Source organism: Peromyscus leucopus, chromosome 20, assembly GCF_004664715.2.
Source record: "Peromyscus leucopus breed LL Stock chromosome 20, UCI_PerLeu_2.1, whole genome shotgun sequence".
In the NCBI taxonomy this organism is placed as follows: Eukaryota; Metazoa; Chordata; class Mammalia; order Rodentia; family Cricetidae; genus Peromyscus; species Peromyscus leucopus.
Window position 1 is genome coordinate 9918284 of NC_051080.1, and position 18075 is coordinate 9936358.

General features: G+C 41.9%; 1 protein-coding gene across 2 annotated transcripts in view; it reads left to right on the forward strand.

The window, feature by feature from the left end:
- Nucleotides 1-18075, forward strand: part of Adamts20 (ADAM metallopeptidase with thrombospondin type 1 motif 20) — a 134226-nt gene that overhangs the window by 108706 nt on the left and 7445 nt on the right. The window contains exons 30-37 of one of the 2 annotated variants that reach the window (XM_028869289.2): nt 249-422; nt 945-1115; nt 3052-3252; nt 4016-4145; nt 4344-4438; nt 4524-4615; nt 5646-5779; nt 10135-10226. In XM_028869289.2, the coding sequence (XP_028725122.1) occupies nt 249-422; nt 945-1115; nt 3052-3252; nt 4016-4145; nt 4344-4438; nt 4524-4615; nt 5646-5779; nt 10135-10226 (1089 nt within the window). Of the gene's footprint in view, nt 1-248; nt 423-944; nt 1116-3051; nt 3253-4015; nt 4146-4343; nt 4439-4523; nt 4616-5645; nt 5780-10134; nt 10227-18075 lie in introns of those variants that run through there. The other variant, XM_037197414.1, reaches the window with a different exon arrangement.

The window sequence follows — 18075 nt, forward strand, 5'->3', positions numbered from 1 at the left end:
ACAGTTTCCAGAAAACTTGAAGTACTTTGTGAATAACAGCTTTTTAAAAAATCTTTATATTTATATAGAATCTCTAGATAAGACAATGGTAAACACATTCATTTTTATGATTTTCTACCTAATGTGCGATATAATATCGGGGACATGTTTACGACAAATAAGAAAACATGCAATGCTCTATTTTGCTACCAATCTGTGATTTGGTATTTGCTAGCTACATTGTTGAGATCCTCTGGGCTCCTTTGCAGTGCTCTGTGACCTGTGGGTCAGGGCTGCAGCAGAGGGAGGTGTACTGCAGACTGAGAGGCACTGGTCCGGTGACTGAAGACATGTGCGATCCAGCCACCCGGCCTCAGGAGCAACGGCAGTGCTGGCATCAGGACTGCAGGAAGTACCGGTGGACCACAGGAGCCTGGCTGGATGTGAGCGCTAACAAGGGCGTGGCCTTTTCCTTTGCTATTCCATTTTTAAAAACTTATCTTGTATATGCACGTGTGTGTGAGTGTGTGAGTGTGTGAGTGTGTGTGTGTGTGTGTGTGTGATTGTGAAAGCTGCTGTGTGTTTGTTTTGGCCCATATGTGGGGATCAGAGGACCTTGTGTGGATTCTTAGAGTTGAACTCAAGTTGCCTCAGTTTTTTCTCTGTTGCGTTCCATTCTGTTCTGTTCCCTCCCCTCCTCTCCCCTTCCCTTCCCTCCCCTCTTCTCCTCTTCCCTTCCCCTCTTTTTCTCTTCCCTTCCCTTTTCTGTCCTGTCTTCCCCTACCCCCTTAATTTGAGACAGAGGCTCCTGTAGCCCTGGTTACCCGGGAACTCCTCATCCTCCCGCCTCCCCTCTGGAGTCCTGACTTTGCAACTATGTACCACTCCACCCATATCCTGACAAGCAAACTCGCGAGGGCACGGCACACAGGAAACCGTCACTGGGTTTCTCATTGCACTTCCAGTGTTCAACATCATGTAAGAAAAAAGAGACCTACCGTCTAGTGCAATGCATGACCGACCAACATATACAAGTGAATGAAAGTTTCTGCGATCCCTTAACGAGACCTCTGTCCATCAAAAAGTGCAGGAATCCTCTCTGCAAGTATGTGGTGGTGACGGGAGACTCATCGCAGGTAAGGTTATGTTAGTTTCCTTCCCTTTTGCAGTCATAAAACACCCTGACCCCCCCCCCCCAAAAAAAAAGTGTCTTTGATGAGGGATTAGAGTCACACTCATCTGTGGATGTGAAATAGGGGTTTAGAACGCTGTTGGGAATGAAACTGGTCCAGGAAAGTAGGTATCCTCTGGGTTTATGACCTCACCAGCTGCAGGTAGCTGACTAGTTTATTAGTAATTACTAGTTGACTAATATCAGGATATGAATTCTTACTTAGTAAGTGGGTCTTAAGTCCAATTAGACAACTGCTGATCACTTCTCACATATGTGGCACTATTTCACTCTTGAGCATATCTTACCATGCTGGTCATTGTTACAGTTCATAGACTTTGCTGCAGGATAGGACTTAATTGCTTCTCTAACTTAGTGCCTTCCAATACTATGAGATCTTGTCCTCGGGAGGAAGCTTCCAGGTCAGTTCTAGTTCAATTCCTGCAAGCTGTATGGTATCTTCAACAATGGAGTCTCACCTTCAAGTTCTGGGGGTTAACCAAGGCAATGGTGATAACCTATATTGTTTGGGGAGAAGTCTCTTGGGTTCCCCTGACTGACAACTAGAAGGTAGGTTTCCCATGCTTGGTGATTTCGTGATACACATTTTAAATTTTGATGTCAACCTGATTAGTCCTTTTGCTATTGTGGTTCTTTGGATTTTAGGTTTCACATCTATAAAATCACTGCCCAGTTTTGGCCAGAAGGATGTATTTTCTTCTAAGTCTTATAATTTTAGTTCGTCTATTTAGGTCTGATATATTTTGACTATTTTCATTTGTAATATGAAGTCATCATCCATGTCTACAAAATTGCACATGGCTGCCCTATGAACCCAACACAACTTGAGGAAGAGGTTATTATTCCACCACTGAGTTCACTTGGCATCTCTGTTGAAACTCAATGAGCCACATGTTGTGATTGACCTTTTCACAAACTTCCAATCAGCTTTCACACAAATTTGGCAAGCTGCTCATAAGACTCATATCAAACTGTAAGGGGCTCAGCATATTCAAACAATCTTGTGGAAGAAAGAACACACAGATTTCTGAGTTCTTTCCGTGTTGTTGGTTGTTTTTGCTCTTTTGGGGGGCACCACCCAGCTCCCAAATAAATCACTCATGGAGGCTTATTCTTAATTATAAATGCCCAGCCTTAGCTTGACTTGTTTCTTGCCAGCTTTTCTTAACTGTAAATTATCACATCTACCTTTTGCCTCTGGGTTTTTCCTTTTCTTACTTCTGGGTATCTTACCTTCACTCTTACTCCATGGCTGCCTGTGTGGCTGGGTGGCTGGTCCCTTGCATCCTCCTTGTTCTCTCTCTTTCCTTCTTTCCTTACAGATTTTTCCTTCTTCTTATTCTTTCTGCCTGCCACCTCCGCCTATCCTCTCTCCTGCCTTGCTATTGGCCGTTCAGCTCTTTATTAGACCATCAGGTGTTTTAGACAGGCACAGTAACACAGCTTCACAGAGTTAAACAAATGCAACATAAAAGAATGCTACACGTCGTTGCATCATTAAACAAATGTTCCAAAGCATAAACAAATTAACACATCTTACAATAATATTCTACAACATTTCTGTCTTAAGATTTTATTGTGTGAAGAACCAAGACTGTCAGAATGACATCAGAAGGGGAAACTCGGTCTAGTAGACAGAATAGAAGGGAAAAAGAGAAACCTCACAGGCTCCTCAGATGTCAAATCTAGGCTGGGCCTTGATGTTTTGCCTTTTCTGGTGTGACTCTGTGTAAGCTGCCTAAGGGTCTCTGTACCTTTGCTTCCCCACCATGAATGAAGCTGGTTAAACTAGTTGAGGTAAAACTGATATGAGTGATACATATTAAGCCTTGGGCGAGTTTCAGAATTCCTTATTTTCCTTACCAGTGTGAAATTTTCAGTGTGCAGGTAACTGTGGGTTCACTAGCCCACAGAAGATCACATACTGCACCAGGATCCAGTCCTCTAAAAAGCATGCATTCCATCAGCTTCGGCCTGTAGAGTATGGAGAATGCCCCGTGACACCTTCTCGTCACGTGTACAAATGTGACATTGGAAGCTGTTTGCACCTAGCCACTTGGAAAGTGGGAAAATGGAGCAAGGTCAGTCCAGAATTTTGAATTTTAGGCCCTTTGCTTAAGGCTTTTCAAAGGTGGATGCCTGGTAATCTGCATTTTAACTATATCTTCCAAGTTATCTTCTACACCATTGTCTAAAAACCATTTTATTAGTTACTTGTATAAATATCTTATCCTTTCTGTGCTTATCCTAACTTGCTTATAAGAAGATAACAATAATCCTCGTTTGTTGTCCTTGGAGAACATGTACAGTGGCTGGACTTCATGTGGGTATTTCAGAAACATCAGCTACATGAAGCAGCTTTCTCCAATATATCCATAATAAGTGTTATTTATGCTACATTCTACTTATCAAGTTAATTCATGGAAATAAAATAATATTACTTCATAATTTCATCACAAGGAAACCTCTAAGTAGCCATAATAACAGTAATAAATGAGATTAATGTTTATTAAGTATTTGCAGTACACTACATATATATAAGCAGTTTAATAAGCCTCGTCAGTTAATGTTTTCTGAATGCTTGTAGTGTGCTAATGATACAACCATATAAAATAAATGACAAGAAACCAGTATCTGAGAAACAACAGCGGCAGACTCATATCAAAGGATATTTTTTTTTCTCCAGTGGCTATCCTACCCAGAATATTTTCGCATCTTCCATAGTTCTAACCATTACTGATCCTCACTTTGTTCTAAAAGAGCCTAGTCTTGGAGAAGGCAGTATGGGTTTCCTGGCCTTATTATTTGTTATACATTTTACCTCAAACTTTACTGTGTTGACAGTGCTCAGTAACTTGTGGAAATGGGATAATGGAGAGAAGAGTAGAATGCAGGACTGAAAACGCTTGGCCCAGTGACTTATGTTTAAAGCGTTTAAAGCCAGATGCTCAAAAGAAATGTTATGCCAATGACTGTAAGTAATAGATTCCAAAATCTACCCAGCATCGAGTGTTCCCAAGCTTTAGTTAAAATGTGAAACTAGATGTATACAGTTGTCACACTCTGCGAGACAGTGTCTGACCTTCAGAGTACAGTGCTGATTCTGATAATCAAGTCCATGCTGTCTAGGATTTGTTCAGTGTTGATGTGTTGCATTAATTTGTCCTTGAAGGTAAATTACTTACCACCTGCAAAGAAATCCAAGTTACAAACAACATTACCAAAGATGGTGACTACAACCTTAACATCAGGGGAAGAATAGTGAAGGTATTAAGAAAACCATTTCTAATCAATTTTAACTTTGATCCTGTCTCTGGAAAGCGTTTTCTAGATATTTGTGTCTACCCCTTAGATCCACTGCTCTGGCATGCAACTGGAGAACCCAAAAGAATATTTACCATTGGTCAAAGGTGAAGACAACTTTTCTGAAGTATATGGCCTTAGGTATGAGATACTTTGTTGTATCTGTACATTTTTAGGGCCCACAGATATTAAGCCTTTGGCATGACAATGGGATCGCTCACATGTGGGATAGGCAAATGAGAAGGAGGTGGACACACTAGGACCTTAGCCATGTGTTAGCCTGTAATCACAAAGAGTGTGAGTGTGGGATAATATGGAAGGGATAAGTTTACGACTTTGTCTATTTTCATAAAAGTCCAATTAATTACAGCAACAAAAGCTGGGAGGATTACATCTCTCTCTCTCTCTCTCTCTCTTTAAGAAATATTCCTTGAATTTCTCACTAAGAATTCTGCATATTAGTTGTTTTAGGGTTTCTATTGCTGTGTAGAGACACCACGACCATGACAACTCTTGTAAGGAAAAGGGGCTTGCTTAAAGTTTCAGAGGTTCAGTCCGTTATCTTCATGGTGGGATACAGGCAGACATGGTGCTGGAGAAGTACCTGAGAGTCCTACATCTTTCAGGCAACAGGAATGACTGAGACATGGGTGGTATCCTGAGCATAGGAAACCTCAAAGTCCACCCACACAGTGACACACTTCCTCCAACAAGGCCTTACCCATTCCAACAAAGCCACACCTCCTAATAGTGCCACTCCCTGTGAGATTATGGGGGCTAATTATATTCAAACGACCACATTAATCATGGTGAATTCTGCTTCTCTCTCAGTTAGCATGTTGTCACTATGGTGTGGAAGAACAAAAGCACTTCTTCTATTTTACCTCTTTGTGTGTGTGTGTGTGTGTGTGTGTGTGTGTGTGTGTGTGTGTGTATCTACATCTGTATCTATATCTGTATCTGTATCTGTATGTAACCCTGGCTGTCCTAGAACTTGCTCTGTAGACCAGGCTGGCCTCCAACTCAGAGATCCACCTCCTCTGCCTCTGAGTGCCAGGATTCAAAGTATGCGCCACCACTGCCTGGCTCTGTTTCACCTCTTCGAAGTTCATTTACCACACTGGGGTCTAACAAATGCATCAATTAATAAAATGTTCCAATGTTGTTACAGACTTCAAAATCCCTATGAATGTCCCTTCAATGGAAGCCGGAGACAAGACTGTGCGTGTAGAAATGACTACCTGTCTGCTGGATACACTGTTTTCAGCAAAGTGAGAGTTGATCTCACTTCCATGCAAATCAAAAGTAAGTGCTGGGTCTCTTTGGAAAACAAAAGGCCTACATTTGCTAAGGAAAAGTCCAGCCATGTACGGTTATATGTCAGGGTACAATGAAGAACCCAGCATTGTACCGAATGGTTTTCTTTGCAATTATTAGGAACATAGATTCTCTATAATGACATGAAAATGTCATATAGTGACAGTGATAAGATAGCTCCCTCAAATAATGCTGTCTTACTTAAAAGATACCTTAAAAATTCCCCAACCATATTAAGTTGAAAGAAATTAATATCAACATCAGTATAAGGTTTTTTGGTAAGATTTAAAGCAATAACACGAGTTCCAGATTATAAACTATAGAGTATTATGTTTTCCCGTATGTCATATCATTTTATCTTTTAAATAACCTTGTATCAGATAAGACAGATATTGCATCAACATATCACAGATGATAAAATTAAGTTTCTCTTATGAGAGTGACTTGTACCAGTTTATAGTCAGATAAGCACCACTGAGGCGGAATGAAGACCTGCTCAGAGAACTCAGGTTGGAGACATGCCGTATTTCTAGAAATTAACTGGTAGTTCACTCAGGTCACAGGTACCTCTGGACCCTGCAGTATGCCGGCCACAGTGCAGCTTCATGTGGAGTTACATTTAAGAGTGCCCATCACCAGAGGCTCTGTCTCTATCCTCACTGAACCTAGGACCTTACACCGTGCATAGAGACAGAATTTGCATGACGGTGCAGTATTTAAATTGTAACCATGTAGGAATTTGATGTTGTTCTCATAATGACATTTACCATTTACTGAAAACTGACCTTTACTGCAGTATTGTAGTCCAGTTTTATAACTTCTGATAGACCTGAGGCAGGTTGCTTTATAAAGTAAAGATCAATTAGCACAGCACAAGCCTTGGTGTGGGTCTCCTCTGTCTGCACGTCATGGGATTGTATGTGTGTATATAATAATATGGTTTCTCTCTTCGGGTACCCACCAGGTTCTATCATTTGGGCTCCACCCTGGTGACCAAATCCAATCCAATTCTTTCCCAAAAACCCCACCTTAAAACATAGACTCTTCTATATGAGAGAACAAAATTAGTACAAACATATTTATCTTTATGGCTTACAATAAAGACTTGTGCTATATTATTTTGGGGGAGACATTATGTATACAAGAGTGTGAGTACCTGAGGACTCCAGAAAAGGGTATCTGGTCCTCTGCAGTTGGAAGTTACAGGTAGTTGTGAGCCATCCGCACAGCGCTGGAACCGAAATTCCATTCTTCTGCAAGGACAGCAGGTGTCTTAACCACTGATCCATCTCTCCAGCCCCCTTATATTCTGCTCTGTTTTGTTTTTTGAAATGCTGTAGTTGAACTGTGTTTCTACCCACTGAATTGACATAAGATGCTGTGTGTTAAACTTCTGCATGAGTTGGGAGGATGGAGCATGTTTGTGGCAAAGAAGCAGTTTTGTGTTGATGCAATTATGAGCAAAGACTCTGGAGTCCAGCTGTGTGTAAATTCTGTTTTCATCACCACATGGCCGTGGGTATCTCTTTAAATCCCATTTTCTTCATTTTTAAGATTAGAAGCTACCTCTGAGAACTTTTGATTTCTCTTTTTTTTTTCCTTTCTTTCCCTCTTGTTTTTTTCTATGAAGGTTAAAAAAGAATACTTTTAATATACCAACTTGCTGTTTTGGTATAATAAATTTTCCTCTCTAAATACTGGCTATTATTTTATAATGTGAACGTGTTAGTTAATTAGCACCACTACGTATATTACCTACACTCAGCAACTGGGTGCTGTTTTTCACTAATTTATCAACCCAAACTCTCATATTGCCAGTCATTGGCCTGAGCCCTAAGCTTATAATATCAAATGGATACATATTTTACTCTTTTCTTTTCCAACTTCAAATTCCTGTGACACACACACACACACACACACACACACACACACACACACTCTATACCTATGAAACTAAATGTGACAAGTGCTTCTCAGTCCCGACTGGTCTCGTTTTAAATGCGTGTCTGCTAAGCTTTTCCTGTACGCCTGTCACGACCAAGCAAACCTGTTGTATGGGTCTAGTGCACTCCCCTTCTGTGGTCCTTGTACTCAAACCACGCCTTCTTTTCCAGTTTTAAATTTTTAACATGTCATCATCTTCCGTCTTCCACTTCACTAATGGTGACCTTGCTTCCTCATTTACCCGGAAAAAGAAAGAGCACAACCCAAAGGGGATTTCCTGAGTTCTCGCCACTGCACTACCAGTTCACGGAAACTTTACCCATGCATCGCCTAATTGCTTAGTGATTGTCGTTCCTGCTCTTAGTGAAATCAAATCTCCTTGGCTGTCTTATAGATATGACTCAAGGACGTTATTTCAGCAACTCTGGGTCTCTCTTCTCCATCAGCAATTCTTCTTTGTTGGGCCATTTACATGATCCATGCAATATGCTCTTAGTGCCTCCATTATCATTAAGAGCAAATCACACCCTCTGGTCACTTTCTAATCTCTCTCTCTCTCTCTCTCTCTCTCTCTCTCTCTCTCTCTCTCTCTCTCTCTCTCTCTCTCTCTCTCTCCTTTTTTAAGACAGGGTCTCTCTATGTAGCTCTGGCTGTCCTGGATCTTGCTTTGTAGACCAGGTTGGTCTTGAACTCAGAGATCTTCCTGCCTCTGTCTGAGTGCTGGGATTAAAGGCACGTGCCACCACACCTTATTTCTCTGTGTTTCTTGATAGTAACATTTCTTAAATGAGACACTATCCCTTTCCCCCCTCTCTCTGTCACTTTTCCTTTCCTATCCTATCCTGAACTTACTTCAAGTAGCTTCTTATTGCCTTCTCATCTGACATAGTCCTTATCAAAGTCATCAGTGGCCTCCCTCCTCTAAACCTGGTAATGAATTCTTTGTGTTCAGCTGACATGATTCAGCTTCCAGCTTTTCAATAAGGGTCAGTATTATCTACAGAAGGGCAGCTGAAGGAGGCCTAAAGCCATGTCCTTTAGATGAGAGGAAAGGACTACTATGCACTGTTGAATTTGTATTATAATCCATAGGAACTGCAGGAGTGAATTCGTAAGCAAGAAGAAAATACCTAGGTGCTGGAGAACAAATTGTAGCCATAGAAATGACTAGGAATTGAATGTAATAATTCAGGTAAAATGATAAGAGTCAAAGCTAACATAATGAGTGAAGAGAAACAGATAAATGCATTTTAGTTTGGGCACATAAAGTTAGATATACCTGCAAAGAATCCAAGGAATGGTGCCCAGTAATAGTTGATGTGCTAGAACTCATCAGAGGCAAGTGGACTATGTACACACTACCGATTATCACTATGAAATGGGTGTCATGGACTGCTCATGCTGTTGGAGGAGATGGCAAACTACGCTTTGAAATTTTGTCCGTGTTCTTCACCAGTCTCGTCTATAGTGCCACAAAGAAGCATAGGACAGGGATGCATATCTAATAGCTACCTATCCCTGAATGGCTCTGACTGGTACGGTTTGTCAGTTCCCTGTGGTACGTACTCCACCCACGCCACATGTAAGCTCACCACCATGGCCACATTGTCTGAGGCCTGAGAGGGGCACCCAATTCCTCTGATGGATTATGAAAGGTCTGATCATTTTTGTAATTGTCCTTAGAGATGAGAGGTAATTTGCACACATTCTGCTTTGGGGGACTGCCTCCAAAGGACCCACGTCACCACAGGGTGCATGGTGCTCTGTCAGTGACCTGAATTAACTCCGTAGAGCTGACAACCATGGTTGTGTAAGTAAAGAATGCATGTGTGAGCAATGGCAAGAGCTGAGCTGGAGCATTTTGCCCAACCTGTCTCTGATCCAGAGAGTCTAGTTTTGGGATTTTGTGTAGACTCTCCAGGGATACTGCCAATCAGGACATTTTGCTAACAGCATCAGCAAACGGAAGAGGAAAAGGACGGCACCAGTGAATTGGTATAGACACAGAGCATGTGCACTCACACTGCTTTGCCATGGTGGGTCTACCTTTGCAGAGATTTTTTGTTTATCTGTGAGTTTTCTTCTTGAGCCCACTCCATCTAGTTCGGAGATTTGCTGTGGTGTAAAACGTGAATGACCATTTGTTTAGTTTTTCCATATTTTTCTTTAATTCCAGATGTACCTGTGATTTTTTAGGACAATATAGGCTGTGTATGTTTTTGTGTTAAATAAAATGTATCCATTTGAGGCAGCTTTATATTACATGCTCTTAGAGGTAATATTTTGTTAGAAAATTTAACTAATCATATAAGTATATTTAAGATACTATGAAAACTGCATATTTGAAAATAATAAACATTGCTGTTTCCATGGTAATGAGTTGTATTTATTTTTTACAGCTACAGATCTTCTTTTTTCCCAGACACTGTTTGGAAAGGCAGTCCCATTTGCCACAGCTGGAGACTGCTACAGTGCTGCCAGATGCCCACAGGTACCCCATATGTATTTCATTATTCTTGGTCTCCATAATGAAAAAGTTAATATTTCTCTTCATTAATGTTCTTGACCAGAATATTGCATGAAACACAAAACTGGAGGTCCAAAGCATTCTGTATGCATTTATTTTGAAAAGTATAAATCAGCTGAAGCAAAAACACTTTTGCCAATATTAAGTTCATTTTAAAGATTCAAGAGGAAGGCCTATAACTTGTTCAGATCTTATTTCTCCTTCTATGACACCTCATCATTTTAATCTTTCAGCCTGGTCTTTGGGAATGAACAGATATGCAGCCATTAGTTCTTTTGGTGTGTGTTTCTCAACAGTCCATATATGAAGGATTGATTCCCAGGGTGATGGTACTGGGAGGTGCTGAAGACTCTTGGAAGTTGGAAGGGCACCCTAGAGGGCACTATGGAACCCTACTGGTCCATTCTCTATGAGCTTCCTTGTAGCAGGAATCTTAAAAGTTCTTATTAATAAAATCAAACCTGAGGCGAGTTATTGGGGTCCATGCTGGTAGATCAGAGAGACAGAACAAGCCACAGCTAACCTCACCTGGTCAACTTCTCAGCTGGTCTTGTTTCCTCAGACTGGAAGCTTCTGTGTCCTCATCCCAATGGCTCTCAGCTGAACTGCTGCTGGAAAGCCTGAAGCTTAACCAGCCACATGCTTAACCAGTCAAATGCTTCTAGTTTCTGGTCCTCATGCCTTATATATGTTTCTGCTTTCTACCACCACTCTCTGGGATTAAAGGCTGGCTTTCTGGGATTAAAGGCGTGTGTCACCATGCTTGGCTTTTTCCAATGTGGCCTTGAACTCACAGAGATCCAGAGGGATTTCCATCTCTGGAATGCTAGGATTAAAGGTGTGTGCTATCACCGCCTAACTAGTGGCTTTTCTGTTCTCTGATCCCAGATAAGTTTATTAAGGTACACGATATTTTGGGGAACACAATATCACCACACTTCCTGGATTGTGATATGAGGCTTGCTCTATACACAGGTCTATGGCCATCTGCCATGCTTGCCAGAAGTCTGAGGAAATGGGACCATCCAGTCTTATACTTGAACCTCCATGTATATGCCTTTAGGGCTAGCTACTTGAGATTGGGTAACCTGTTTGGGGACTTGTCTTTGGATGGGACAGTCGTTAATAGTCTGTAGCTCTTCATCTAGGTGGAGGCCTTGTAAGATCTACCTCATCCACGATGCTGTTGTCAATGCACAGGTCTTGTTTAGGAGACTTCATGGGTGCATATATAGAAGACACTATCTCATAGAGGAAGTCCTCTGGCTTTTACAATTTTTCCGGCCCCTCTTCCATGATGCTTCCTGAATGTGTAGGGGTTGTGTTGTAAATATATCAATTGAGGACTGACATTCCCTAGTCAACTGTTCTCTACATTTTGACCAGTTATGGATTTCTGTGATGGCCTCTGTCTGCTGTAGAAAGAAGCTTCCTGGATGATGGGGGAGAGCCGCACTTAGCTGTGGGTACTGTGTTGCTTTTTCTGGCATCTACTGATGTGGAATTTTCTTCTTTTTATGCTTTTATAGCTATAAATTCTATTTTAATTATTTGTTTTTCTGTGTCTAAGGATTTTTGCATATTGTATATTTACATTTATTTATATTAAAATATTTTCTATTATCATTGAATCATTAACTATTTCAGAATAAGTTTAATTTCCACAAATTTGTGAATTTCCTAAAGTTTCTTTTTTGTTGTTGTTCTATTTTCATTCCACTGTGGTTAGAAAACACATGCCATATTATTCCGTCCTTTTAAATTTATTGAGAGTGGTTTTATGGTGTAACATGTGGTTCTTTCTGAAGAGTGTTTGGGACATGCTTGGAAAGGATGACGTTCTGTTGGGTAATTTGTTCATAGGATTCAGGCTGCTCAGGCAGTGTGGCCCACTCTTCTGTTTCCCTGTTGATCTGCTTCATGCTGGCTGCTGGAACTCTACCACTGTTCAAGTTGAACTGTGTTCTTAGTGCAGTCTTGTTTCATGTGTTTTGTTTCCTTTACGTTAAGCTCTTGCTGCACACGATTGTGCATTTATAACTCCCACCAATAGGCTTTCTTTTCATGATCATGAAATGCGCCCCTTCCTCTGTAGTAACTCCCTTTGGCCTTAATGTTTACTTATCTGATGCTGGTGTGGACATTGCAGAGCACTTAGAGCTGTTACTTACCCGGTTCATACGTTTCCATGGACTTACCTTCAGTTTATATTCTTGGAGATTGAGTGTTTCTTATAGATGTTTTTTTTTTTTTTTTTGGGGGGGGGGTCTTTGTCTTTTCAGTGGACTTTTCATGTTACCAGTCTACTTGGTTTCCATCTTGTACATTTTGCTCCCTGTACACCGTGCCGTATTTAATTCTTTTGGCCTTATTGCTATTTTTCTCACCAGAGGAATGTTCTCTATTGTAACATTTAACTTCCCCACACTTTTAAAAATTGCTACCTACTTGCCTGCCCATCTAGATACTGAGTCCGAATCCGCCTGAGTTTCCCCTGCTCTGTTAGCATCCCCTTTGTCTTCGTCTCTCAGCATCTTCACTAAGGAGCATTTGGGGTGGGTCTCTTCCCATCTGCCCAGCTTCTTGGATGTGTAAGTTACTCTATCGTCAAAGTTTGACAGGCGCAGTCTTCACAGCCTCCTCTTTCTCAGCTCTCCACCTGACTCTCCATCAACTCTGGCCAGTCGGCCTGAGCTGACACTGCCCTCAGCTCTCACTCTTTTCCAGCTGCTGGATGCTAGCTCTGGCCTTTGGGGCACCATCATGGAGACGTCAATCACTCCACAATCGGATCCAGATACATTATGCTCCTCGGACTAGATATTCGTGTGGGTCAGGAGAGACTCCCGGAGGGGTATTTCTCAGCCATCCCTTTCCCCAGGGTTAAACCTCAACCTTTTCTTCCATCTACTCACTGCTCTTATTCTGGTTGTTTATCTTCTTCCTGCATATCGCTAAAAATCCCACTTTCAATATCACCTTGAAGCGTGAACCTTGCGGCTTTATATTCCAGATAATCTCCATCCCCTTAGGAAATGCCATGTAATTTTCTATTTTTATAACCTGATTATGCTCTGAGGACAGCTTTTGTGCCTGTACAGTGCATCTGGGAGCATACAGTGGCCTTTTCCTCAGATAAGCTCTTGTGGGTCTGGGGTCATTCAGAGAACCATCAGTCTGACTCAAATTTTGATTTTAGTAAATTAGAGGCTCATTATTAAAAAGAGACCATCCAGGACCAAACCAGAGAGAGTTCTCTAGGTAAGGCCCTTGCTATTGTTAGCCAAAGGATTATAGAGGCAAAAATCATCAGTTTATAATTTGTGGGAGTCAAATTAACTCATATCCCATCTGGGTGTGGGCAAGTGTTGATTTTGTAACAGACATCCAGCAGGTGTCTCAGCCATCCAAGCAAGCAAGCGTTTCATACAACGGCAGAACTTAGTGGTTACTCTGTTTAATCTTGTGACCCATTACCTTGTAGGGATAGCTGAGTTAATGAAATATTTCGCAACCATCAGCAATTTTTAAGAATAGTCCAACTGTACCAGGAAGTGGTTCACCTTGGACCAGATGTACATTCAAGGTAGTAGCAACTTCTTCATGGCTTTTTCCAGCTGAATACAACTTCGTTTTTTTTTTTTTACAAGCCTAACAGAGTACATTTATCCTCTAAACATGCTGTTCACCATCACATTAACATTCTTGTCTGTACACAGTGCCATGCATATAAATGATCACTGGCCTCCTAGCTTATCCTCCTCAGAATGAAACCTCTTGCTTATCAGTGATTTCAGGTGATGATGATTTGGGCCCAGCTTTCTTGCGCGGTCATATCTTGGGTGTGTTTTCTGCTCTGTGAGTAGGGGCTGACTGGAAGAAGGAAGCTGAGAAATCTGAGAACCTCACCTGTACTAGAACTCTGAAGTACACGGGTGGGTGGGATGAGAGATGGCGGGGGGGGGGGGGCTACCTATCTCAAGCAGAAACCACAGCTGTAAGAGGGAGCTAGGAGGATGTGGAGCCCCGTGTTCATAACTCCACTGACCATTACTAGAAATCTCCTCTCATCAAGGTGGGAGAGGGAACAGAAGGTCGTGGTTCACATACCATAGCTTTTATTGTTCTTACCTAGATGTAATATTTTTTCCTAAATAAAAATTTCTCTGTGAGCTGTGTAACTTTAGAATGACTTTTAGAGGCATATGTTTAAATGGTGTCCATACTTTATAATTTTCAGCAGTTATGATAGAGTGCCCACAGGTTCTTCAACTTGTAATTATATATATATATATATATATATATATATATATATTTGTCTTGATATCACACACACATACACACACACACACACACACACACACACACGAGAGAGAGAGAGAGAGAGAGAGAGAGAGAGAGAGAGAAGTATGAGTGCATGTGCTTGCACATGAACAGAGTATGTGTGTCAGTGAAATGGTATATATTCACATATATGTATTGGTGAAATTTTTTAGGCCACTCCACATAGTTAAAAGGAGATTTATTTAATGGCATAACTTACAAATGAAGGAATAGGTAGGTTGAGGGTTCTGGCAAGGACGCAGCGTAGTCCGGCGGTGTTCTCTGGAGAGCTCTGTCGGTCCACCTCTAGCATCTGGGTTCCCATCAGCAAGAGAGCACCACATGACCCAATCTCGGGTCCTCAGGGTCCTCCCTTGGCCCCGCCTTGTAGGCGTGACAGTTACCGAAGCCTCAATGGGGGTTGGAACTCCCAGACCAAAGCTGGAATGGCTACCCACTACACTTATGTATACATGCACATGTGTAGGCCAGGGAGGGGGGTCAGATGTCCTGCTCTGTCACTCTCTTCTGAAGCATGGAGTTAGGTTGGCAGCCAGCAAGTCTCAGGGACCCTATTGTCTCTTCCTCCTGCTGTGCTGCGGTTACAGCTAGCGTGACGTGACACACACTTGGCTTTTGACATGGGTGCTGGGATCCAGACTCGGTCCCCCATGTATGTGCAGCAGACACATCTGCCCACTGAGCCATGTCTCGTGCTGTTGTCTCTGTTGGTGAAAGCAGACCACTTCTCAGAGGACTTTTCCATTCTCCTTCAGTCATTGAGGCTGCTTAGGTCTACTCATCCCCATAGTTCTTCTTTCCTGTTTTCTCCTTTATTCATGGGGCGATCAATGGCTCCCTCCCAGAATGGACTCCTTTCACATCTCTCCCCAGAACTTCTTTTCAGTTTTGAGATCCCCTTCCTTTCAAACGCCTTGTCTGTGTATTCCGACACATCCCCTAAACTCAAGGATGTGTAACCGAAAATGTTTTACACGCTAAAGGATGTTCGACATGATGCATGGCTTCCTTTGATTGATGACATTTTCCTTTTGACCCTCTCATGTGGAGATTAATCCTCTAGTGGCCAATCCATGTCAGGATGGATGAACTTTCTCCAACAACACTCTCCTTTTAACTCAGCCATCTGGTCGTATATTTGATACTATGAGATATGTGAACAGTTTGGTGATAGGAGGCCTTCCAAATACTGCTGTTCAGAAAGACTGCCAAATTCTGGAAATCTGAGCCTCATCATTCCGTGTTGATTTAAGTCTGCTCACTGAGAGATACCAGCAAAATCCAAAGGAGATTGGTATTCAAGTAAATTGCATAATTACCAAGTAGAATCAAAATCTGTCTTGTCTCATGGGTGTGCTCTCCCTGTAGGAAGTGTCTCAACAGAGATAATCATCGTAAATAAGACACATAGGTGGGAGGTTTCTACACAGTCATACTTTAAAATGATAAGATAGTTATTTCTTTCAGTCTAATAACCTTTCCCTCACAAATATTTTAAGGAAATTATGTAGGTGTCAAGCATATAATCTCAGTTTATAGTTGGACAGACAGTTCCTCCATGTCAACCCACCTCTCAGAGCCTTAGAATAGTCAATGGAAGAGCAGCAGTAAGATGTTTTTCTACCATCATGGTGCGATGGCCCCTCATTTGGTTCTGAACATTTCCGGAAGGCAGAGTTTCATGCCAAAATTAGATGGTGCTGGGCACAGAGAGATGTTTTGAAAGGAGTTGTGTCATCCATATTCAGTCTGTGTTTGTCTGCCCCAGGTTACTGTTACCAAAAATACAAACTGCCCAGTATTTTGGGAGATGTTCTGTGAAATGTATAAACCAGATTCTGTGTTAAGTTACGCGACATTTGCATGAATACCTTCCAGATGCTTGATGTCACAGAGAGAACTTGTTCTGATGTTGGGGATTCATCAGAACCACATCCTCTTTGTTTGCATGTGACTGGGTACCCCAGGATATGAATGCTAAAAAGAGCACAAACACATATGGAGTTCTCCAGAGAAAATAAACTTTACCACATTGAATGTGAGATGGAGCCGGAGAGTGTTATGGGACTTGGGAATACATATGTCAGATGGAATGTAGATGTTCCCAAAGAGTCCTGGTATAGACCTTGTTTTCTGTCTTGTAATTAATATTTGATTCCCAGAGAGTTGGGGAAAATAATCACATTCCAGGAACGCCAGGGGATCATGCCGGTACCATCCATGCTGGTTATTTCCAGCTGCTGGAAATTATGATTTACATGCACATACAGGTGTCTAAATACGTTTTCAGTTTCCTAGGCGAAGTCCCTAGGTTTTTTTTGTTGTAGATTCTGTGGTGTACATTGTGAAAAGAAGCTTTGTTTTTCCACCAGCAAAGATGAACATCCACATTGCCTTGCACCCTCGCCAACACTTGGTATGGCCTAGCGGGTTTTCATCCGCTTGTTTGCTTTCTCATGAGCAGCGTCTGGTGCATGACGATGTTAAGTACCTTCCCCGGCCTTGTTTCTCATTTGTGTGCTGTGTTTAATGAGGTGGACACCCATGTCTCTGGCTGTGTTTGACACTGAGTTTGTTTACCAATTGGTGGATGCCGAGTCCTTTCTGTATTCTAGATAGACACAAAGAAAGGTCTTTCACCAGAAGTGACATTTGCAGATATCACATTTTCTTTGAACCACCATTTCTTTCATGTAAGCATCTTTCAGAGTAAAAGTTTTTCTTTTATTTTAATGAAATCAAATGTATTATTTCTTATGGATTGTTGAGCTAAGAAATCAAATGCTAAATTGCACAGATTTTCTCCATTTTAAAATGTTTTTTATTCTACATGCTAGTCCTGCTCTATATCTACCCTATGGCTCATTTTGGATCAATTTTGACACAGAGCCTGGGGGTGGGAGGGTCCTGTATACAGATATCTAATTGTTCTCACACTCAGTGGTGGATTCCCAGTGTTTTCTCCACCTAGCACAGTGGTTCTCACCCTTTCTAATGCTGAGACCCTTAAACACAATTCCTCGTGTTCTGGTGACCCCCAACCATAAAATTATTTTCGTGGCTACTTCATAACTGAAATTTTGCTATGGTTGTAAATTGTAATGGAAATATCTGTTTTCTGAGAGGGGCATCTGACCTCCCTAGAGGGGTCGTGATCCACAAGTTGAGAAACACCACTCTAGCATCACAGTTGTGGCAACACTCTGGACCCCGAGCACTTCGGGCTTCCTGCGCACTAAAGCAGCAGGACACCCCCCAGGGGCACAGCTGATGTGAAGCTAGACGCGGTCCAAAGATCTAGAGACCCGGCCAAGCCCGCAACAGTGCACCCAGGTGCTGAACAGATGCAGCGCCTCATGTTCCAGAGCATGCGAACTTGACTGAACCTCATCCTTCAGACCAAACATCCTCAGTGCCAACCCACCTGGAAGCGGACCAGCCTAGCAGCCAGGAACCTGAGTCTCTGTAG